Source organism: Scyliorhinus torazame, chromosome 18, assembly GCF_047496885.1.
Source record: "Scyliorhinus torazame isolate Kashiwa2021f chromosome 18, sScyTor2.1, whole genome shotgun sequence".
In the NCBI taxonomy this organism is placed as follows: Eukaryota; Metazoa; Chordata; class Chondrichthyes; order Carcharhiniformes; family Scyliorhinidae; genus Scyliorhinus; species Scyliorhinus torazame.
This window is the reverse complement of record NC_092724.1, coordinates 14,251,194-14,276,620: the sequence shown is the minus strand read 5'-3', so window position 1 is coordinate 14,276,620 and position 25,427 is coordinate 14,251,194. Positions and strand designations below refer to the sequence as shown.

The 25,427-nt window shown below is 45.2% G+C and overlaps 1 protein-coding gene across 6 annotated transcripts in view; it reads left to right on the top strand.

The window, feature by feature from the left end:
- Window positions 1-25,427, top strand: part of LOC140394956 (CUGBP Elav-like family member 4) — a 558,707-nt gene that overhangs the window by 18,918 nt on the left and 514,362 nt on the right. For all 6 annotated transcript variants that reach the window (XM_072482177.1, XM_072482178.1, XM_072482176.1 and 3 more), the window contains exon 2: window positions 21,377-21,459. In XM_072482177.1, the coding sequence (XP_072338278.1) occupies window positions 21,377-21,459 (83 nt within the window). The remainder of the gene's footprint in view (window positions 1-21,376; window positions 21,460-25,427) is intronic.

The following is a 25,427-nucleotide window of genomic DNA, read 5'->3' as shown; positions in this document are numbered from 1 at the left end:
AGTTTCATATGTTTCAGTTGCCTTCTTGTGATCCAAGCAAATAGCCCTTCCTCTGACATGGCCAGGATGCCTCAGTTGTATCACTTGTGTCTATATGTCAGAAGGTTGTGAGTTCCAGTCCCACCCCAGGATTTGAGCAAATAATCCAAGCCAACACTTACAGTGTAGTACAGAGGACGTGCTGCACTGTTGGAGGTGCTGTCTTTTGGAAGAGATATTAATTCAAGGCTCCATCTGCCTCAAGTGGACGTAAATGTTTCCATGACTCCACTGGAAGAAGAGCAAGGTAGTTCTCCCCGGTGTCCTGGCCAACATTTATTTCTCAATCAATATCACTAAAACAGGTTGTCCGGTCATTTGTATCATTTATATTTGTGGGACCCATGCTGGGTACAGCATCTGGCCACCATATTTCCCTATATTGTAACAGTGATTGCACTTCAAATACTTCACAGACTGCAAAATCCTCCGGGACATGCTGAGGTGGTGAAAGGTGCTATGTAAATGTAAGTTTGCTACCAGGGCAGTCAGTATTTCAGACTATTTGGCTGCAGCTTGCGGAAACTCCATGGATGAACCTGATCCTGTCCTATCATAATCCTGTACCAGAGCCACCATTGAAACACACCTACTCCCACTTTGGATGGCAATAGGGAGCTGGGAACATAAGAACTAGGAGCAGGAGTAGGCCATCTGGCCCCTCAAGCCTGCTCCGCCATTCAATGAGATCATGGCTGATCTTTTGTGGACTCAGCTCCACTTTCCGGCCCGAACACCATAACCCTTAATCCCTTCATTCTTCAAAAAACTATCTATCTTTATCTTAAAAACATTTAATAAAGGAGCCTCAACTGCTTCACTGGGCAAGGAATTCCATAGATTCACAACCCTTTGGGTGAAGAAGTTCCTCCTAAGCTCAGTCCTAAATCTACTTCCCCTTATTTTGAGGCTATGCCCCCTAGTTCTGCTTCAACCTGCCAGTGGAAACAACCTGCCCGCATCTATCCTATCTATTCTCTTCATAATTTTATATGTTTCTATAAGATCCCCCCTCATCCTTCTAAATTCCAACGAGTACAGTCCCAGTCTACTCAACCTCTCCTCGTAATCCAACCCCCTCAACTCTGGGATTAACCTAGTGAATCCCCTCTGCACACCCTCCAGTGCCAGTACGTCCTTTCTCAGGTAAGGAGACCAAAACTGAACACAATACTCCAGGTGTGGCCTCACTAACACCTTATACAATTGCAGCATAACCTCCCTAGTCTTAAACTCCATCCCTCTAGCAATGAAGGACAAAATTCCATTTGCCTTCTTAATCACCTGTTGCACCTGCAAACCAACTTTTTGCGACTTATGTACTAGCACACCCAGGTCTCTCTGCACAGCAGCATGTTTTAATATTTTATCATTTAAATAATAATCCCTTTTGCTGTTATTCCTACCAAAATGGAACAAATGTATTGTTTTTCCACTTTGACTAACTAAATCCACATGACTGAATCTGGGAACTTTGTGATCTGCATTGCTCTGGGCACATATTTATTGCACATATTTACGGAGCTGACAGCACTGTTTCATTGCCTCATTTCCTTTTCTGTCTCACTCACTGTCATATTCAAAATAATTTTAATTCATGAGTGTTTAATTAATGAAGAATGATGAAATAATGTTGTTTTCGACTATGAGCCTTTATATGGCTCATGATTGGCATTTGTTTTCTTCTTTTAGGCAGTTCCTCAGAATTGAGGATGACTTGCTTCCACTCCGGAGGGATAAGTCTCCTGAGTGATCTGCTGACTCTGCCATACGTGGGGCAGGAGTTGCTTGAAGAGTTGGGTAGATGAGTTGTTTGGAGCTTTGTGCACCCCCTCTGACACCTCGACTTCACCTCTGCATGCTCCCGATGACACCCCCCCCCCCCCCCATGTGCTCAGTGGCATCCGGAATCTACCTTCTCCGATTTAATAGGTCACAAGCCAGTGTTTCTCATGAGTTGTGGAGATGTTTGTCCTCTTCAGAGGTGCATTGAGGGCATTCCCAAACTTTTCCCACTGTCAGCCTGGGAATCTCCTGCTGCAACGAGTTCCGAGTAGATCAGTTGCTTCGGGATTCTGGTGTCAGGCATACGAATGACATATCCTGCCCAGCGGAGCTAGGTTTGAGTGATTAGTGCCTCAAAGCTGATCATAGGGCCTCATAGGGTGGCACAGTGGTGCAGTGGTTACCATTGCTGCCTCACATCTCCAGGGTTCAATTCCGGCCTCAGGTGGCTGTCTGTGTGGAGTTTGCACGTCCTCCCCGTGTCTGCGTGGGGTTCCTCCGGGTGCTCCGGTTTCCTCCCACAGTCCAAAGATGTGCAGGTTGGGTGGATTGGCCATGCTAAATTGGTTCTTAAGTGTCCAAAAGGTTAAGTCGGGTTACTGGGTTATGGGGATAGGGTGGAGACGTGGTCTTAAGTAGGGTGCTCTTCCCAAGGGCCAGTGCAGACCCGATGGGCCGAATGGCCTCCTTCCGCACTGCAAATTCTATGTTTGCTTGGGAGAGGACATTGCGGTTGGCAGACCTTTCTTGCCACTGGGTTTGGTGGATCTTGCAAGGGCACTGCTGGTGGTGCTTCGAGGTTCCTGCTGTAGGTTGTCCAAGTCTCGAAGCACACAGGAACATGGGGCTCCCTGCTATCTGGTAAACCATGACCTATGTCTCAGGTTAAAGATCCTGATCCTGACTCTTTCCCCCAGTCAGCTGAAGGCTGAGCTACCACATTGGAGATGACGGTGAATTTCAAAAAGAGTGTTGGTGGGTACTAATGTTCAGAAGCTACATAAGTGTACAGGTTTCACTTTCCACATCTGTACAGTACGGACTGGGGATTACGCAGTATTTTGCCAACTCACAAAAGTTTAGCGAGTTACGGCCCATCAAGTCTGCATTGTTTGTTTCTGAGGTTGCAGTCAGTGGGATATTTGTTGGGCTTCTCTTATTGCCGTGCAGTTTAATCAACCGAACACTTTGAAAACAGAGAAGATTGTAGATTTTTGAAAACTCTACAAATGTGGTCTTGAGTGAAAGGATCCAATCTGCCACATTTGTAACTGGATCCCCACTTTCGCAGGAGTCCAGTGTGGTGGGCACTTGAATGTGAAATGAAAAAAGGTTTGCGGGATGATCATTTACCCAGTCATGTTCAGTGAAAGTAATGTCTCCAACCAGTCTGCTGGGCAAGAAATACTGGAGTGTTGGTGAGGCCGCATCTGGAGTATTGTGTTCAGTTTTGGTCTCCTTACCTGAGAAAGGACATATTGGCACTGGAGGGAGTGCAGAGGCGATTCACAAGGTTGATCCCAGAGTTGAGGGGATTAGATTATGACGAGAGGTTGAGTAGACTGGGACTGTACTCATTGGAGTTTAGAAGGATGCGGGGGGATCTTATTGAGACATATAAAATTATGAAGGGAATAGATAGGATAGATGCGGGCAGGTTGTTTCCACTGGTCGGGGAAAGCAGAACTAGGGGGCATAGCCTCAAAATAAGGGGAGGTAGATTTAGGACGGAGTGTAGGAGGAACTTCTTCACCCAAAGGGTTGTGAATCTCTGGAATTCCTTGCCCAGTGAAGCAGTTGAGGCTCCTTCTTTAAACGTTTTTAAGAAAAAGATAGATGCCTTTCTAAAGAATAAAGGGATTCGGGGATATGGTGTACGGGCCGGAGAGTGGAGCTGAGTCCACAAAGATCAGCCATGATCTCATTAAATGGCGGAGCAGGCTCGAGGGGCCAGATGGCCTACTCCTGTTCCTAGTTCTTATGTTCTTATGAGTTTATAGGGCTGAGTAAGACTATTGGGCTTGTTAGGTTCAGTAGCGCAGCCCAAAACTAGTCTTTCTCCCCAGATCCCTGTCTCTCTTCCCAGAGTCCTGTCTCTCTCCCCTCTTTGCTTGAAATATTTATCCAATATTTTCTTGAATGATGCAATGGTCACTGGCTCAACCACTCCCTTTGGCAAAACACTCCATGCTCTGACAACCCTCTGTGTAGAGAAGGTTCTTCTAACGTCTCTATAGTTTTAAATTGATGACCCTTCATCAATGACTTCCCAGGCAGAGGAAATGTCTTTCCCTATACTCTATTAAAATCATAATTTTAAAGATGCCTCTTAAATCTCCCCTTTGCCTTCTCTGCTTCAGTGAAAATTGTTCCGGTATATCAAGTTGCTCCTCATAAGTATAGTTTTCTATCCATGTTATCATCTTGCTGAGTCTATGTTGGCGGATCTCAGTGGCTTTAATGTCTTTTTATAATGGGTGCCAAAAACCGCAGTGTTTTTTAAAATATACCTATAGAGCACCCAGCTATTTTTTTCCAATGAAGGGGCGTGGCCAATCCACCTACTCTGCACATTATTTGGGTTGTGGGGATGAAACCCACGCAGAGAGGGGGAGAATGTGTAAACTCCATACGGACAGTGACCCGGGGCCGGGATCGACCCCGGGTCCTCAGCACAGTGAGGCAGCAGTGCTAACCACTGCGCCACCCTGCCGCCCTAAAACCACAGTGCTTTAACCGTGGCCCAACCAGTGTTCTATTTAAAAGGATCATTATTTCTTTACTCTTATATTCTGTCATAATTTCCTAAAACCAGAGCCGGATTTTGACATTTAAAAAATGTTGTTGTGGGCTTGTATTCAAAAGGAAGTGGACAGGCTCCCAGTTGGCAAATTCAAGGGGAAACTAGATAACTTCCAGACTTCATGAACTGTAGGTGATTGCAAGGAGGAAAGCACATCCAGACCTGGATGGCGGAGGGAGATGTATGATCTGGATGATGTTTTCTTCTGTCATAGCATCCTCATAATGGGCAAACATTGAACAGTTTAAGGGTACAATCTATCATGGTTCAGTCAGTCTAAAGGATGTCATAGCACTGAGCACGGGGATGTGGGGTTGCTCCTGCACCTGATACAACAGGTTCCTCATTTCAATCGTGTCACGTTCAAGCCAAGCATTTCTCACAGAATCAACCAGGTCTATTCAATACCTGTGTTTTCATAGGACCCTTTCACTTTCACTTGCTGCATCACTATATCCTCATTGCCTGCTCTTCATTGAAAGGGAAGACACTGTTAAGGAGAGGGAACAGCACAGAATCCCCACAAGTCACAACCAGGCAGGACATGAAAGATTGCCCAGAGTCACACAAACAGCAACGGGACTCGAGTAAAACAAGAATCAGGCTCCGGGTTATGCGCAGGCCATACAATCCATATAGCTAATTTAAGTCATATGGCGGCACGGTGGCATAGTGCTTAGCACTGCTGCCTCACAGAGTCAGGGACCCCGGTTCAATTCCAGCCTTGGGTGACTGTGTGGAGTTTGCATGTTCTCCCTGTGTCTGTGTACGTTTCCTCCGGGTGCTCCGGTTTCCTCCCACAGTCCAAAGAAGTGCAGGTTAGGTGGATTGGCCACGCTAAATTGTCCCTTAGTGTCAAAGGATATGTAGGTTATGTGGGATACAGGGATAGGGCGAGGATATGGGCGATTGTTTCAGAGGGTCGGTGCAGACGTGATGGACTGAATGGCCTCCTTCTGCAATGTAGGGATTCTATGGTTCAATGGTTTCTACAATGATCAAATCTGAAGAAGATAGTGTGTCTGCTGTGGATCACTTAGTAACATTGTTGCCTCGGAGTCATCAAGGTTCTGGGTTCATGTCCCACTCTCAGACCTGAGAAAACTATCAAGGCTTACGCTCCATTGTAGCACTGAACTATTGGAGGCTCCACCTGTACGGTGAGATGTTAAACCAAGCTTTCATCTGCCTGCTCTGGTAGAAATAAAGGATCTCATGGCACTATTTGGAAGAAGTTATCCAGGGCAGCATGATAGCACAGTGGTTCGCACAGTTGCTTCACAGCTCCATGGTCCCAGGTTCGATTCCCAGTTTCGATCACTGTCTGTGCAGAGTCTGCACGTTCTCCCCGTGTCTGCGTGGGTTTCCTCCGGGTGCTCCAGTTTCCTCCCACAGTCCAAAGATGTGCAGGTTAGGTGGATTGGCCATGCTAAATTGCCCTTGGTATCCAAAAAGGTTAAGTAGGGTGACTGGGTTATGGGGATAGGGTGGAGACTTGGGCTTGAATAGGGTGCTCTTTCCAAGGGCCGGTGCATACTCAATGGGCCGAATGGCCTCCTTCTGCACTGTAAATTCTATGGTTCTGTGTGTCCTGGCCAATATGTATTCTTCAACCAACATCACAGAAAAGGGTGATTCCGGTCATTAACAATTGTTGTTCATGGGGGTTTGCTGTGTACAGATTGGCTGCCGCATTTCTTGCATTATAGCGGCGACTACACTGCAAGAATACTTCATTCGGGGAGGCAGTTGTGTAATGGCCTTTTCACAGGACTGGGTTCGAATCCCACCATGGATTTGATTTCAATCAAAAAAATCTAGGATTAAAAATCCAATGATGACCATTGTCAGTTGTTGTTAAAAACCCATCTGGCTCACTATTGTCCTTTAGAGAAGGAAATCTGTTTTCCTTACCTGGTCTGGCCTACATATGGCTCCAGATCCATAGCAATGTGGTTGATTCTTAATTGCCCCCTTAGGGTATGAGCAATAAATGCTGCCCCAGCCAACGCCACCCACATCCCGTGAATGAGTATAAAAAGAAATGAGCTGTAACGAGCCTCGAGATGTCTTGTGGTCGTGAGAGGTGCTATACAAATACAAGTTTTTCCTTTTTGTTGAAGGTATTGCTCTGAGGCAACAACTTATATTAGGACTTTTAAAATAGCAAAACATTCTAAAGTGCTTCACAAGAACATCAACAGACATAATTTGACAGTGAGCCACAGGGGAAGATATGTCGGAAATGTGAAAAGTAATTTTTAAGGCGCACTTTAAGACAAAGTGAGAGAGCCAGGGAGGTTTAAGGATGGAATTCCAGAGCTTAGAGCATTGGTAGCTGAAGGCATGACCACCAGTGATGGAACAGTGATAATTGGGCATTACGCCAGAATGGGGATCAAAATGCTGAGAGCTTGGAAGGTCAGAGCCAACACTGTTTAAACCCTGTTGAAAACTTTGGCCCTGTGGAATGTTTTTAAATGTATTACCATGGTAGGCACAGTGGTTAGCACTGCTGCCTCACAGCTCCAGGATCCCAGCTTCAATTCCAGCCTCGGGTGACTGTCTGTGTGGAGTTTGCACATACTCCCCATGTCTGCGTGGGTTTCCTCCGGGTGCTCCGGTTTCCTCCCACAGTCCAAAGATGTGCAGGTTAGTGGATTGGTCATGCTGAATTTCCCCTTCAGCATCCAAAAGGTTAGGTGGGGTTACTGGGATAGGCTGGAGGCTTGGGTTTATGTAGGATGATCTTTCCAAGGGATAGTGCAGACTCGATGGGCCAAATGGCTTCCTTCTACATTGTCAATTCTATGATTCTATAAATTTAGAGTATCCAATTCTTTTTTCTTCCTAATTAAGGGGTAATGTAGCATGGGCAATCCATCTACCCTGCACATCCTTTTGGATTGTGGGGGTGAGACCCACGCAGAAAAGGGGAGAATGTGCAAACTCCACACAGTGACCCTGCACCACCGTGCTGCCCTCGAAGTCCTACTTCAATAAAGCAACCCTTACAGATGGACAAAATGGTTTGTTCGAGTTTCAGCATCTTGAAAGGATTTGGTTAACAGTCAAGTGGATGAAAAATGTAAGACACCATAATTAATTTTTATGACTGGAGTACTCATTGAAATCGTAAGCTTTTGTTGAAAAAAAATCAAGCTAATCTTGAAGATCTGATTTCAAAGCAATAAACATCAAAGATATGGAAGCTTGAACAGGAGCAGTGTGAAACACAAACATAAAATGTTGATTGTACACAGCATGGGGAAGGGAAGGTTGTGAAAATGTAAATGTGTTTATGTAAACAGAGCTGTCCTCCCCAACTAACTTAGTCCGAGTGACTCTCCTTGTTGAAGAAGTCATTTGGACTCTGAACATCAACTCTTGTTTCTCTCGCCACAGACGCTGTCAGACCTGCTGAGTTTACCCAGCATTTTCTGTTTCTAGAGAAGAAATTCTGGCTCCTTGATTTTCAACTTTGAATTTCCAGCATGAGCAGTATTTTGCTTTTATTTTGGGGTTTAATTCATGGTGCAGTTGTTAGCACTGCTGCCTCACAGCGTCAGGGACCCGGGTTCAACTCCAGCCCTGAGTGACTGTCTGTGTGGAGTCTGCACGTTCTCCCCGTTTCTGCGTGGGTTTCCTCCGGGTGCTCCGGTTTCCTCCCACAGCCCAAAGACGTGCAGGTTAGGTAGATTGGCCATGCTAAAAAATGGCCCCTTAGTGTCCAAAGGTTAGGTGGGGTTACGGGGTTACAGGGAGAAGGTGGAGGAGTGGGCCTGGGTAGGGTGCCCTTTCAGACTCGATGGGCCGAATGGGGACATCCTCCACTGTAAGAATTCTATGATTCTCCGATTTCTCTCCCAGAATGTCCCTTGTCTCTCCAGCAGACGTCGGCTGGGGTGCCAGTCTCTCTTTGATATCTTGCCTTCTTCATGAGTATATATTTAATTTGAGGGTATTACACCTGATCCCTCTCCTGTTCTTGCCTTTCACCTTATCATCTGATGGCAACGAGGAATGAGAACCCTGTCCCATTTTTACCCTTTCTCTGAGCCAGGGGTATTGCATCCAAGTGTACCACCCATCTCTCCAATCATTGAGACCTGTTAGCCCAGTGCACAGAGGGTTGGAAACGAGGACCTTCCTGATTATTAATGGCTGAGTTACTCACTAGGTGAACTCACCAAGTAGTTGCAGGAGGCACAAATTTAATGTTATTTTCATGTTTGTTGTCTTTTCGAAACTTCTTCAAGGCTTCATTATTTTTGAGATATTGGAAGGAAAAAAAACATTACAGTCTATGGGGTCATGCAGCATGAAATTGCTTTTCTCAATAGTCTGTCTAACCTGTCCCTCTCTGGGGTGATGTGTGAGCCAACTAACTCCAAGCTCTGGCTCATCTCCTCTCAACTTCCAGATCCTCTCCTGAGACTTTAATATATCTTGTATTTTACGAGTATCTGTTACAATGCCATAGGTTAAAAGGTTAATTTGATCCTCAACTCCACTTAGTTGTTTTTTTAGTAAAAGCCACTTAGTCATTTAGCAATAGTTTAGGTCTTTTCTAGAATGTTGTAAAATCACTTCAGATTACCACGTTCTTGTAAAAAGCTTTTAGCTCCTTTCTGTAAAAACAATTTTACATTTGCCTGAAGCCTTTTTGTCCGTATCCATTAGTTTACAGCCTAACCATTCATTCTGTTGTGGAATGTCTTAAGGCTGGTACTAAACGATCTTTGATTTGTCTTTCGCCCCTGGTAATCCATATGCTCTTAAACTCCTGTTATGGATGATTTAGAGTTTGATATGCTTCTTTCATTTTAATTTTGAATGCTCCGCTCAGGCCGTAGATTTCACCAGCGTTGAGTCCATTTCCAGGGCCACTGAGGGACAGGGGGGCTCAACACCTGGGGAAGAAGAGACAAATTCCTAGTTTCAAGGGGCAGAATTACCAGCAACAAATGAAGGACCCTGGCCTTTTCTACCTTGAAAGAATACAACTGAGAGGGGAAATTATGAAGGAAATATCAAACACTATAGAATAAGTAACAACAAACAACACATTTTTTTTCATGGCATGTGGGCATTGTACTATTCCTTGTGTCTGAATAAAGCTCGTAGTCTTACAGTTGAAGTAGATGCTTTATTTCTATGAGTATATTCTCTCTCCAGCGCTTAGACTAAGTTACATCTGAGCTGCCTGTCTGTGTCCTGCTCACCAGCTGCCGTTCCTGTGAAGAGAGACAGAGGCTACTTCCTGTTTGTCTATGTATATATACACATCTCTGGTGCTCCTTCTAGTGGTTACTTAGTTGTAGTGTACACCCCTTGTGTATATACAGTGATGCATATCACTACATTCTCCCTATTTTCTTGTTACATATTTTCTGTACTTTGTTAAAGTAAATTGTACAAAACATGTAGATAAATGATGACATGTACAAGTTGTGATGGTATTGATGATTACACAAAGCCAATTAATATTTATAATAATAACCTTTTATTGTCACATGTATGAAGTTACTGTGAAAAGTCCCTAGTCGCCACATTCCGCCGCCTGTTCGGGTACACAGTGGGAGAATTCAGAATTTGCAGCTGGTACGGGAATTGAACCCGCGCTGCTGGCCTTGTTCTGCATCACAAACCAGCTGTCTAGCTCACTATGCTAAATCCGCCCTTATGAGTCCAATCTTAATTTTAAAAATTTATGAGAATTTGTTTGGTTGAGTTGCTTTCTTCTTCTGTTGTTGAAGTGGTGATGTTGATGTTGTCATTTTTTTGTGAACGTCGTCAGTGTTCTTGTGTTTAAGTAACCAAGAAGTCATCTTGAGGTGTTCGAATGGTCGAATCATTTTGTTGTCTGATTTACACTTTTTTTTTTCTATGCTTGTGGTAGCAATTCTGTATGGCATCTTTGTTGTCTGACCTGGACTTTGTCCTGTGCTTGCGATATTGATTCTGTATGTCATCTTTCTTGAAAGCTGGTTTGCTGATTTGTAGTGGAGCAAATGTGAAGTTGTGAGATTCGTTGACATGCCATGGTATGTGTATACTCTTGCCATTGTTTTGAGCTGTGCTGTTACATTGTCCTTCATGTGCGAGTTGTACCATATCGTACAAGTTGTTGTTCATTGTTGTTGTTCTTGTTGTTTTTGTCGTGCTTGTTGTTGCTGTTTTTGCCTTTGTTATGCTTCTTGTTGTTGTTTTTGTTGTTGTTCTTGTAGTTTTTGTTGTTGTGCTTGTAGTTTTTGTTGTTGTTCTTGTTGTGCTTCTTGTTATTTTTGTTGTTGTTCTTGTTTCTGTTGTGCTTCTTGTGCTTCTTGTTGTTCTTGTTGCGCTCAATGACTGTTCCGTGTGGATAATTCGAGTCATTCTCAAAGTTATTTGTGTCAGTGTCCTTTGTGGTATCTGATGTTTCATTGAGTGTTTCTTCTTGAGGATTGTGAGAATGATCTGATGTTGCATTGATCTTGGTGATATCACTCCTTTGCGGTTGATGTGATTCCTCTTTGATTCCTTGGTGCTCCTCTTCTGGAGTCACTTCTGGTTCACTTGAATCATCATTGATTTCTTGGTGCTCCTCTTTTGGAGTCATTTCAGGTTCACTTGAATCATCTTTGGTTTCTTGATGCTCCTCTCCTGGAGTCAAAATCTTCAAGATTTCATTTTCTTGTGGGTAGTTTAGAGTATATGAGGTTTTAATTGACGTGGTCTCACTGGACTCAAGAGTAGTTTCACTTTGATTATTGAGTGCTTCTGTACAGCCGAGTTGAGATCTGTCAGTCCCGCTGTGATCTTGCACATCTTGTATGGGAATTGTGATTTCTTCGTCACTTGTCTCACATACAGTGGGTAGACATTCAGTGTCTTCTGGAGGCTCAAATAAGCTGGGTAGATTTTCTTAGCCTGATTCTGGTGGCTCAAATAAGCTGGGTAGACTGTCATAGTCTTTTTGTTGGTCACGTGAGCTTGGTAGACTTTCATAGTCTGCTGCTGGTTGCTCAGATAAGGTTGATGGACCTTCATGGTCTTGTTCATGCATGGACTTCGCTATGGAGTCTTGAGTTGCTTCCATTGTGGAGTCTGTCAACAAGCTCTCTGTGGAGGCTTTTTTCGCTCTGTGGAGTCTTTCATCGCTCTCTGTGTGGAATCGTGCAGTGGTCTCGCTGTGGAGTCTTTCATCGCTCTCTGTGTGGAATCGTGCAGTGGTCTCGCTGTGGAGTCTTTCATCGCTCTCTGTGTGGAATCGTGCAGTGGTCTCGCTGTGGAGTTGATCTGTGCTCTCTCAATGGAGTCATTCAGTAGTCGCTGTGTGGCATCGTTTTCTTCTTCGGTATTTGACAGGTTGCTGTCATCCAATGTATCGATGATCTGCCATTGCATCATGGTATTGGATTCAGCTACCATGAGTAGAGTCGGGTTGACCTTTTCAACCGTGCGCTGATGCTTGTACGATCATATCTGAACAACTCAGCCATGTCTGAGTAGTATTCTTTGATAAACAAATCATCTTCTTTGGTTTTGGATTTGTCATTGTGCTCTTCACTTCGGGTGGTGCAAACTATTTGTTCCAGGGTAGAAGTTCAGGCATTGTCCTGCCTTTCGAGGGGAAAAGATTGTGTTTTGTAGCTTTAAAACTCTTTTTTTCAATTTTCGGACATTTCCCCTTTAAATGGGCGTGGTCCGGGGCCTCTGATGTCATGATGCTCGTGACGTAAAGAGTAGGAATGGATTGCGCATGCGCAAATCGCTTTTCCTTTACTGTGCCCTTTTTCGTAAACTGCGCATGCGCGATCCCTCCGAGCTGTGCGCTCTTTTTGTTCAACTGCTCATGCGCGACTTGGGCATGCGCAGAACGGTCTGCGCCCAAAGCTTCATTCTTCAATTGCGCATGCGCGACTTGCACATGCGCAGAATGATCTGAATCGAAAATGTTTTTTTTCAATTGCACATGCGCGGCTGCCATTTCCTGTGCATGCGCAGATGGAGATTTGCATCCTTTTGTTCCCCGGGCAGTTTACAGTGTGCTCAGATGCCATTTTAACTGCTTCAGACCCGTGGAAAAGAACTTTTTTGCTGTTTTGTCTTGTTAAAAACTAAGTTAGTTTTTTCTTGCGTTCTGCACTTGTCAATCGCGATTTCCAGCATTAACCCTTTCTGTTCTGATGATTGTTTGAGTTTTGCAACATTCATTCCCTGTGCAATTTGGTCTCTGAGCATTCAATGTCTTAAAGCAGCATTGTTACTGGTGTTACAGTAATCTCCAAATTTCTTAAGTATTACTTCTAATTTGGTGTTGTCTTCACCTTTCAAGTAATTAAAGCAGTTATAGTTTTCTCTAGCTTCATGTCCTGCTAGGAGAAGTGCTATTTTCATTTCTTCTGAGGCCATGCTCTATTCATTAGCTACGTTATACAGTTTGAACGTTTGTTTAAAGATTTTCCATCTATAACTTAAATTACCGCTTGTTTTCAGCTGCGGTGGAGTTCCGACGAGTTGCATTGACTCAGTGAAGTCTCCCCAGGTCCGAGTTTTCTTCTCTTTTCGATCGTGCTTTGTCTGCATCTTGTGTAACTTTTCTAGTAACCGTTCTGAAGTCACCCCACTCCTGGTACCATGTATTATTCCTTGTGTCTGAATAAAGCTCGTAGTCTTACAGTTGAAGGAGATGCTTTATTTCTGTGAGTTTGTTCTCTCTCCAGCGCTTAGACTATGTTACATCTGAGCTGCCTGTCTGTGTCCTGCTCACCAGCTGCCATTCCTGTGAAGAGAGAGAGGCTATTTCCTGTTTGTCTATGTATATATAAATCTCTGGTGCTCCCTCTAGTGGTTACTTAGTAGTAGTGTATTTACCTTGACCCCTTGTGTATATACAGTGATGCATATCACTACAGGCATCACTGGCTGTGCCACCATTTATTGCCCATCCCTAATTGTCCTTGAGAAGGCGGCAATGAGCTGCCTTCTTGAACCACGGTAATCCATGTGGTGTAGACCCATCCACGGCGCTGTTAGGGAGGGAGTTCCAGGATTTTGACCCAGTGACAGTGAAGGAACGGATATATTTCCAAGTCAGGATGGTGTGTGGCTTGGAGGGGAATTTGCAGATGGTGGAGTTCCCAGGTATCTGCTGCCCTTGTCCTTCTTGATGGTAGAGGTTGCAAGTTTTTGGAAGGTGTCAGCCACTGAAGCCAACAGCTTAACTCATCCTGCCCTTGCACAGTTTGGGCAGTGCTTTCTGAACTATTGGGGAAAGCTGAAATCTTTTTAAAAATCGGAAAAGGAAAACCCAGTAAAACTTGGAAATGAAAGGTACCAGTAAAACTTATCCAACCTGTATACCTTAAATGGAACTCCAGTATTGCTGTTGCCAGTATTACCGATTTCTACTGGGATTTGAACAATATTTGAATTGGTGTTTCCTTAATTTGCTGCCTACTGTAGAACACCTTGCATTTAAATATCGCCTTCGCAAGGTGCTTCATGTAGGAGAGCATGGACATTGAGTGGGAGCAGAACAGCTAGTTGGCAGATCGATCAGTTAAAGATGCAGACAGAAGTTCCAGAACAGGGAGATTTAAGGAAGAAGCTTTGCAGGGTAGGAGTGAGATGGCGTGAAACACTTTGCCACCAAAAATAGAATGATAGGGAGGCCAGAGTCAGAGGGTTGTAGGTTGAATGCGTGAAAGCGAGCCATACAAGACCGTGATTCCCAAATTGAATTTGACATCTGTCTGCACTATCTGATTTCAGCTGGGGTACCAGCAGAGGGTACCACAATTAACCTCGCGCTCCAAGTTGCAGAGAAGAAAATTAGCTGTGTGTCCCACTCCCGATCACTATTGTATCCCAAAACCCGAGTACAAAATGCATGGGTGTGGATGTTGGGTGAGGACCAGATTGGGTTCCAGCCAAACAGCCTTTCTTACCCACTATCGAGGCTCCCTCGTGAGATACTGGTTTTAATTACTGGTGTCCATGGAATTGTGCAGCCAGTGTCAGCAGGACAGGAGAGCAAAAAGACTTGGTGGGAGGAATAAATGAACTTGCTGTCACTTTTAAAAAAATTTAGAGTACCCAATAATTTTTTCCAATTAAGGGGCAATTTAGCGTGGCCAGTCCACCTACCCTGCACATCTTTGGGTTGTGGGGGTGAAACCCATGCAGACACGGGGAGAGTGTGCAAACTCCACACGGAGAGTGATCCAGGGCCGGGATTTGAACCTGGGTCCTCAGTGCCGTAGGCAGCAATGCTAACCACTGCGCCACCGTGCTGCCCTACCGCTGTCACTTATATCACACAGCTGGTCATCGTTGCTCAGTCAGTGCCCTGTATTGGAAATTACTGGATGAAGCAGATCTTGAATTAGCATTCAGGGTGTGATTTGGCTGTGTTGAAAGGTCAATAACCTTTGTCTAATAACCCACCTTCATTAGTGCTCAGCTTCATAGCTAATAGTCATTACTTGTCTGCTCTGTTGAGGAAGAGGGTTCAAAGGTCAGCACAGCTTACTTAGGTGACGCAACATGTTCCCTCCCCCCACCCCGTCCTCCTGGAGAGAATCAATATAACTGTAATTTATCAATCATGGAGATCGCCAGTAGAACTAGCTACATGATGCAGCATTTTGTTGACTTTTCTGCAGTTTGGTTGAAGATATAGCTTAAAACCAGTCCAGTTTAGTATTTGATTTAAAAACTGTTGCATTCTCTTGTCCTTGTACTTTAGGCCTATACTCAAGAGTTTAGAAGAATGAGGGGAGATTAAATTGAGGTATACGCGGGGTAGCACGGTGGCACAGTGGTTAGCACTGTTGCTTCACAGCTCCAGGGTCCCGGGTTCGATTCCCCACTGGGTCACTGTCTGTGCGGAGTCTGCACTGTGTTTCTTCCGGGTGCTCCGGTTTCCTCCCACAGTCCAAAGACGTGCAGGTTAGGTGGATTGGCCATTTAAAGAAAAAAATTGAGTTGTACGAGATGATAAAAGATATTCATAAAATAGACGTGGAGCGGATGCTTCCTCTTGTTGGGCATTCTAGAACGAGAGCCTTAGGATAAGAGGTAGCAAAGTTAAAACAGAGTTGAGGAGAAAGTACTGAGCCTGTGGAATTTGCTACCCCAGAGTGCAGTGGATGCTGGGACAGTGAGTACATTTAATGAGGAGTTAGATGGATTTTAAATTGGTAATGCGTTCAAGCAGGGGCGGCACGGTGGGGCAGTGGTTAGCACTGTTGCCTCGCGGCACCGAGGACCCGGGTTCGATCCCGGCCCTGTGTTGCACTCTCCCCGTGTCTGCGTGGGTGCCACTCCCCACAACCCAAAAAGATGTGGAGGTAGGTGGATTGGCCACGCTAAATTGCCTCTTAATTGGAAAAAAATAATTGGGCACTCTAAAATTTTTTTTAAAAAGGTAATGGGTTGAAGGGTAATGGAGAACGGGCAGGACGGTGGGTTTAAGGCCAGGATGAGATCAACCATGATTGAATGGTGGAGCAGACTCAATGGGCCAAATAACCTAATTCTGCTCCTATCTTATGAACTTATAGAAAACTGTATAGGTCCTGCTAGATAGCTTACAAATGGTGCAAACTATTACTCTTACTATAATCACTGCTACATGCGCCAAACCAGGTAGATTTGCAGTAATTCAGTAGCTGTTATTGATTGACTAACCAGCCAGGGTCACTAATGCGACCCTAGTGGGTTACAACTGTAACTGGGGCTGGACTTGATTCTTCGTACTCAACTTCAGATCACCTGCACCGTCAACACTCCATGGGATAAGAGTTGGTCATGGCTGGATGAACGGTGGGAAGCTTATTGGGGTTCTTAGCTGTGCAGCTTTAGCTGGTTGAACCCCAGCAATACTTCTACACACACCTGTGGGGGTCCTAACGCGTATGTAAGCTCCCTGGGTTTTGGTAAGTGTACCGTTTTCCTAAGGGAGAGTGAGCGTGTGCACTCTGCGTGGATTTCTCCTTCACTTGGTGGCAATGGGTTCCTGAACATGTCAGTGTAATAAAAGCAAAATACTGTGGATGCTGGAAATCTGAAACAAAAACAGAAAGTGCTGGGAAGACTCAGTGGGTCTGGCAGCATCTGTGGAGAGAGAAAGCGATTTAAGTTTTAAGTCTTAGATTTAAGACTCGCCTTCAGAGCTGAAGAGAGGCATTAATGTTAACTCTGCACATGCCAGATAGTGAGCTGAGCAAAATAAATTAATGCATCTGTTTTATTACCTCAGGACTTTTGTTGTCCCACCACTTTGCCACTTACCAGTAACACATTAAAAATCACAAAGAGCTGATTGGAGTTTAATGTTCAAATTCAGGGAGTTCAAATGGGGGTGGGGGGTGGGGGGTGGGGGGGGGGGGGGGGGCGATTGTTCTAGCTATGTGCAAATTCCATGCTTTTTCCCCTGTTATCCTAATATAAGGATATAAATCAGTGCCAGTCATTAGTTATCCTTGATATAAGTTGTTGCCAACCATCTGGTGTCCTTCACGATTCACAATGCCTACTGTCTGATACCCTGTGAGTAATTCACTGCCAGTTCTCTGTAGCCCTCTGTAGCCGGTGTCCTGTGTGTAGCTCATTACCAGACTCTGGTGACCTGTGCATTACAGGCTAACAAACATCTAGTGCACTGCATATAAGTCAGTAGCAGCATCTGGTGCCCTGTGTGTAACACACTGCGAGCCATCTGGTGTCTTGTGTATAACTCTCTTGCCCTGTGTAACTCATTGCCAACAATCCAATGCCCTGTGCATGACTCACTGCCAACCATCTGTTGTTCTACATATAATACGCTACCAGCCATCTAGTGCTTATGCAACTGATTGCCAGCTGCCTTGTGCCCTGTGACGTAACTCTCTGCCAGTTTTCTAATACCCGTTGTATAACTTGTTACCAGTTTGCTAATGCCCTGTGTATGATTCACTGCCAGTTTGTGATTGCCCTGTATTTAACTCAATGCCAGTTCTCTAATGCCCTGGCATTCTCTCATTTCCTGCATATAATTCACTGCTGGGCTTCTATTCTCCAAGTCCAGAGTTTAGCACCAGTCAACTATGTTCTTGTATCGCACCTGCTAGCTGGCGACTATTTTATGTAATAAACCCATTTCTGGCTGTCTTTATGTGCACTGGAGGTAATAGTTTTGGAGTAGCCATGAAACAGGACCCAGAGTAGCTCACCGCTGTGGTCTGGTCAGGGCTGAAGGACACTGAAATCTGCCTAAGTGACCGACAGACCTTGAAAGTGAAAAGTCAGTCAGGATCACGACCGTAGCTTGATATAGGAGCAAGAGTAGCTGAACAACCCATTCAGTAAGATCTTGGCTAATCTTCGACCTCAACTCTAATATCCCTCCAATCCCCATATCCTTTGAATTTGTTGGTGCCCAAAAATCCCTCGGCCTCCGTATTCAATACATTCAACAACTGAGGATCCAAAACTCTTTGGTGTACAAAATTCAAAAGATTTGGAACCCTTTGAATGAATAAATTTCTCCTACTCTCAGACCTAAATGATCAACCCTTTATTCTGCGTGTGTGTGTCAACAGCGAGTAAGGAACTTGAGGAAATGTGGCAACAGATATGTGCGCAGCAATGACCAACAATGAAATAAGCGACTAGATCATCCCTTTTAAGTGCTGGCTCACTGATGGATGTTAGCCAGAGAGTTGTCCTGCTCGTCTTTGTGTAACACCGTGGAATTTTTAATGTTCACCTGCGAGAGCAGGGACTCGGTTTGACATCTCATGCAAAGGACAGCACCCCTGGCTGTGCACAACTTGCTTGCTGAGCACTGCAGTAAAGTGTCAGTCCAGATTATGTGCTGGAGTCTCTGAGTTGGTCTTTAACCTACAACCTTCTAACTCAAGAAGCCAGAGCTCTATCACTGAGTCAAGGCTGAACACTTGCAGATTTGAGACACAGTTGTTGTGAACAATGTATAATTTTAATTTATATTTATTTATATATATATATATTTGCGTGTTTGGAAAGGTAAAAATGGTTTCGGTTTAATCTAGGTTTTGTTTATGAACATTGATGCCTGGGTGTCATCATAGATTATCATAGATTATCATAGAATTTACAGTGCAGAAGGAGGTGTCTAGATCGACTTGTCACTAAAGGTTTCAGATCTTTTGGGTTTGTTTGTGTGTGTATATATGTAGATGTATATTTTAATGAGGTCTTACAACCCCTGAAATGAAAGAGATGGGTTCAACGGGGTTTGAAGTTCTTTGATTTTGGAAAGAAAACACAAAGTAGAAAAGCTTTGCTGTTGCCTAGCAACAGTGATTCAGGGAAAAAAAAGACAGGCATTGAGAGAGGGTGGGTTCAGAGTGTGTGGGTGTGTGTGTGTGAGTCGGAGAGAAAAGACAGGGTTTATGAAAAATGAAAATCGCTTATTGTCACAATTAGGCTTCAAATGAAGTTACTGTGAAAAGCCCCTAGTCGCCACATTCCGGCACCTGTTCAGGGAGGCTGTTACGGGAATTGAGCCGTGCTGCTGGCCTGCCTTGGTCTGCTTTAAAAGCCAGCGATTTAGCCCTGTGGTAAACAGCCCCTGTTTAAGCTCTCTGAGAGGTAACACTACAAGACTATTCGGACAGCAGCTAAGTGAATGATCAGTTATTGGACTCTGGGAAGTGGTCAGTTTAGTAGAGGTGCTGCTGGAAGACTGAGCTTCGGGAATTCATTTGTTTGCTCTGCAGTTGAAGAATCAGTGGCCGCAATTTTCTGGGCCTGCTGCTCCTGGAAAGCAGCTCGCAGCGGCGCAGCGTGGCCGATAGATGCCGGGAGACCCCGTTCCTGGGATCTACCCGCCTCGCGACGCCTCACGAGATCCAATGCGTTCTCGCAAGACGTTGCAATGTGAATCTTGCCCATTGTGGGCGGTATCACTTTTTGGCAAATCTGCATATTACAACAGGTTAGCTAGTCTCATTTTAATGTGCAGATTCCCAAGGTACCTGAGGCGTGGGGATTAATCCCCTTCATCTCGGAGATCTTGAGCAAATACTGTTCAGTACCCATCTCCACAAATGGGGATCAGACGGAATGGCACTCATGAAGGCCTCCCAAGGGATTGGAGGCCCCTGGGTGCATGCCCTTTGGGCAGTGTGGTACCCTGGCACTGCTGATGCCATGTGAGTACCCTGGCACTGCCAGCCTGGCACCCTGGCAGTGTCACCTGGGTGCCAGCCTGGCATTGCTGGGCTGGCAAGGAGAAGTGCCTGGTTGACATTGCCAAGCTGGCATTTTTGCACATTGCACATGGAGTGCTCTGCATGGGTGTTGAGGGAGCCCGGGGACCCCCCCTAGTGTGTCTGAGATCGGGACGCCATTTAAAAATAGCGTCCTGATCTCTCGCTACACTGAGGTGTTCTGCCGAGCAGAGTTCCTCAATGCACAAAATGGGGGCAATGTGCGGCCTTGGTCGCACGTTTCCAGCTGAAGCCCCTTATCTAATGCGAGTGGTGTTTTATAGAGCATTTGGCCCATTGAGTCTGCTTTGCCATTCAATGACTGATCTGATCTGATAATCCTCAATTCTACTTTCTTGCTTTATCCGCATAACCCTTGATTCCCTTGCTGATTACAAATCTGTCTATCTCAGCCTTGAACATACCTTGTGACCCAGCCTCTACAGCTCTCTGCGGTAAAAAATTCCACAGATTCACTACCCTCTGAGGAAATAAATTACTCCTTATCTCTGTTTTAAATAGGCGACCCTTTACTCTGAGATTATACCCGCTGGTCCTAGACTCTCCCACAAGAGGAAACAACCTCTCAGCATCGTCCCTGTCAAACCCTCTGGGAATGTCTCAATAAGGTCACCTCTTATTCTTCTAAACTTCAATGAGTACCGGCCAAACCTACTCAACCACTCCTCATTAAAAAAAAACTCCATACCTGGGATCAACCTCGTGAACCTTACAGTTCCAAAACGCATGAAATTGTGAAATTCCAGGGTGGAAAGGTCTGTGGAGTATATTTTGTTTCCTCAAATGAATAAAATGAACATTCTTCAGGAACTTGTAGTTGAGACGCGGAAGGATGGGAATGATTGTTCCGATCCTGTTTGTCGCTGTATTTCTGAAGTACAAACGGGGGAAGAGACGTTGGATAAATTAAAGTACGCCAAGTGATGGACGAGAGTTAATGGTAGCATCATGAAGTTTGTTTCAATGCCTGAGGGTGTCCGGGACAAACCTCTTGAGTTTTTGTTACCCTGAAATGAGGTTGCTTTTGCCTCTCCGAAGAGTTAGGATGGATGGATGGGTTGGTTTATTGTCATGAGTACCGAGGTACAGTGAAAAGTATTTTTCTGCGAGCAGCTCAACAGAGTACATGAAAGAAAAAGAAAACACATAATAGGGCAACACAAGGTACTGTTAGGTTGATTGGTTAGGTGGATTGGCCACGCTAAATTGCCCCTTAGTGTCCAAAGGTTAGGTGGGGTTACTGGGATACAGGGATAGTGGGCTTAAGTTGGCTGCTCTTTCAAGGGCCGGGTGTAGACTTGATGGGCCGAATGACCTTCTGCACTGTAAATTCTTTTCTATTCCATTCTAAATGTGTGGGGGAAGATGGAGGCTGCATCATCTAATGAGTGAGCCTGGCGATCTTCATTCACCTTCGCTTCCCATATATTTTTTAAATCATGGTTGCGTGGACTGAAATTCTAGTTTGATTTTTTTTTTTAATACCATATTCTTGTTCCTCTAGGCTGTGCCTTCCTTACGTACTGTGCAAGAGAATCTGCTATCAAGGCGCAGAATGCATTACATGAGCAGAAGACATTGCCCGGGGTAAGTGAGGCGCGTTGTTGAATAGATTTATATTATCTCCCTTTGCTTTTGTTGCTCATTGCTTGCTGTCTAAACTGGATTCTGGCACTCCTTTTTTTGTAAAGCGGCTTATAGGTTAACAGACCTTAACCAGCTCCATCACTTGTTTACAGTTGAGTGTGGCTTGAATATGTATTTTCCTGGCGGCTTCATTGTAATTAATGTAAAGAAGATGTCCCTCAGGGATAATTTTAGTCTGGGTAACTGCAGGAGATTATGATTAAAGGGCTGTTTTGAGGCCAAAAGCTTTTGCTTTTTTATTGGCATTTGCAACTTTTCTGTGCAACCAATTTGAGACCAATTTAGCTTTGTATGCGCAAAAATATAAGGACTGGTTTTCTAACTTGTTCATGGTTCGATTTCAACTCTTAACTCTTGGATGGTGGATGGCTGGATCTGGATCCCTATGGACCAATATATCCTCTCTGTAGCAAGCAAACCAATCTCAGTTTTACTTTAAATATAGACATTTTCCTGATGTAACCATTTAATGTGGAGATGCCGTCGCTGGACTGGGGTGGGCACAGTAAGAAGTCTCGACTTTAACCTGGTGTTGTGGGGTTGCTGAAACCATTTAAGACGGAGATGACGGAGGAATTTATTCTCTGTGAGTTGTGAATTATTGGAGTTCTCAACCCAGGAGAGCTGCGGACGTTGAGTCACTGAATACGCACACGGGCAAGATAGACAGCTTTTTTGAACAATAGGGGAACCTAGGGTCGGGGGAACAAGCAGGAAAATGGAGTTGAGGCCCAGATCAGGTTGGCCATGATCCTATTGAATGACAGAGTACGATCAAGTGGCCAAATGGCCTACTCTTGTTCCTACTTCTTTATGTTCTTATTTAGTCATTGTAATCCCCAAATAATTCATTGTGTACAGTGACTCGAGATGTTTGGACAACGTGATAAGGCTACAAGTGTTTTTTTGTAAAGAGCAAAGAAATTTGAGAACCCAATTGATCTCACAATCTGGAATGATACTCCAGTGAGTGCTGGGTTGAGTGAGTTTTGTGCTGGGTTGAGTGAGTTCTGCACTGTCAGCATTCCCTCCTATGGTTAAGACATTAAACCAAGGAACCATCTGCCTGTTCTGTTTATTTTAGAAAGTGCATGCGCAGGCAGTTCACCTGGTGTCCTGGTCAACATTTTGACATGGCCAAAATATACAGATGAATGTGTCTCAGTGCTGTGTGCAGGCATCTTGCTGTGCTTAAAAGGGCTGGCAAGTACAATATAGCAGTCAGGCCATGTTTTGAAGTAGATTTTTGTTTGTGAAGTTCTTTGTGACGATTCTGTATGACGTGCAAACTGTACTGTGTAAGTGCAAGTCTCTTTTTGAAACTTTCCTTTTGTGTTCCATTCAACTGCTCCGTATCCCTTTTCTGAACAGATTTTACCAGTGCAGAAGGAGGGCATTTGGCCCATCGAGTCCGCACTGGCCCTTGGAAAGAGCACCCTACTTAAGCCCGCACCTCCACCCTATCCCTGTGACCCAGTAACCCCACCTCACCTTTTGGACACAAAGGGCTAATTTAACATGGCCAGTCCACCTAACCTGCACATCTTTGGGCTGTGGGAGGAAACCGGAGCACCCGGAGGAAACCCACGCAGACACGGGGAGAACGTGCAAACTCTACACAGTCAGTCACCCGAGACCGGAATTGATCCCGGGACCCTGGAGTTGTGAGGCAGCAGTGCTAACCACTACGCCACTGTGCTGCCCAGTGCAAACTGAGGCTGGAAAAGCCAGTTGCTTGGTTTGTGCTGCTGAGGAGAGAAGCACTGGAATCCCTCTCCTCATCCTCTCTACCTCCCACTCCTCCATTAGCTTGCTGCTTAAAACCTCCCTCTTTGATTAAACCTTTGGTCACCAGTCCGTATGTGGCTCAGTGTCAAATTTCATCTGATTACACGTTATGTTGAAGAGGCTTGGGACGTTTTGCGATGTTAAAAGAAAGTGTTCTTTTTTACTCTTTCATGGGATCGCTGGTAAGACCAACATTTGTTACCCATGCCTCATTGCCCTTGAACTGAGTGACTTAACAATCAACATGTAGGCCAGACCAGGTGAGGATGGCAGATTTCCTTCCCCAAAGGACATTAGTGAACCTGATGGGTTTTTACAACAATTGACAATTGCTCTACCAGCTGCCGTGATGGGATTTGAACCCTTGTCCACAGGACATTAGCCTGGGCCCCTGGATTACTAGTCCACTGGCATCAACACTACACCACTGTCATCCGCCCATCCATCCTCCTCCGTTTAATAGATGTTCACTTTGTGATTGGAAACCCTCTGTATGGAAGACTGCATTTCTCATAGTGCGATGATAAAGTCTGTGTTTACAATCTGTCGATATACCCTAATAGTTAAATATCTTTCATTGTCATGCTTGGTAAGTGTTTTTCTTAAAAATAAACTGTAATGTTCAGGTGCACTCTCCACTATCCCCATTGCCAGTGTTCTATCATTACCCACCCTTCAGATAGTTGTGGGTTTCAGCGCTACACTAAAGACTCCAGCGCAGTATTGAGAGAGCACTGCACCATCAGAGATGCCACCTTTTGGATGAGATATTAAACTGAGGTCCCGTCTTCCCTCTCAGCGGAACGTAAAAGATCCCATGATCCTGTTTTGAAGAGGAACAGAGGTGTTCTCCCCAGAGTCCCGCCAACATTTAGGCCTCAAACATTCCCTAGGTCACCATTTTTAGGAGGTCGGGGGTCCCTACCTGCTATCTGAGGAGTCGGTGGCGAATGCATCACTTATTAAAAAAGAATTTCCAATTAAGGGGCAATTTAGCGCGGCCAATCCACTACCCTGCATGTCTTTGGGTTTTGGGAGGTGAGACCCACGCAGACACGGGGAGAATGTGCAAACTCCACGCACAGTGACCCGGGGCCGGGATCGAACCCGGGTCCTTGGCGCCGTGAAGCAGCAGTGGTAACCACTATGCCACCATGCCGCCCTGCGAGCACATCACTGTTGATACTCGCTGTCCCATGGTTAATTAATGTTCTAACGAGCATTAATTGGCTGTCGGCAGGACTTCATCCCCTCAGTTATGAGGAAGTCCCAGCTCAGGGAGATGGTAACCAATCTCATTGCCTGAGAACTCTCCGGTCCCAGCACTGCCAGACGCTGCCGGTCTGGGACTGCCAGCAGTCCCAAAGCCAAAGTGCTGGGCGCCCAGGACCAGGTGAGTGTGGGGGGCCCAGGAGGGGGATGGGAGGTGAGGCCTGTGGAGTTTGGGGGGTGGGGGTGGTGCCCGGTGTTGGAAGGAGCCTGATGACGGAGGTACCCGCTCCCGCCCCTGCCTGCCCATCCGAGGCCTCAGCAGACTCACATTCCGGGCTTCCACCAGCCCCTGAATTTCTCCCACCCACCTGAAAATTGAGCTTGGTTGGGAAATGGCCCTTAAGTGGCCATTAATCGTGAATTGGCCACTTAAAGACCTCGCCCAGGGCAAGGGCAAGCAGGCTGGCCTAGGCTGCGCCTCTCCCATCTGTAAAATTGTGGCGAGGTCGGGGAGTGTGGGGGGGGGGGGAGCCTGGTGGGAAGGCCACCCAAAGAATTTTACAGCCTCCCCTACATCTGCAAACCTACTGGCAGGGGAATCTTAAAATTATGCCCCTAAAAGTAAATAATCTGATCACTGTTCTTTGTGGGAGCTTGCTGTGCATAAATTGGCTGCAGCGATTTTTGCATTACAGCAGCGACTACACTTCATTGGCTGTAATGTCCTATGGGAAATCCTAAAGGTGTGTAAGTCTTCTTTTTCTTTCTTCAGCTTTCAATATTTTCAAATTGCTCTGTCACACCGTGACAATGTTGTTAATACAATGTCCTTCTCTGCTGTCAATTTATCAAACTGCTCTCCCCAATGGATCAACAGATTGATCCGGGTCCCAGGCTTCATCACCTGT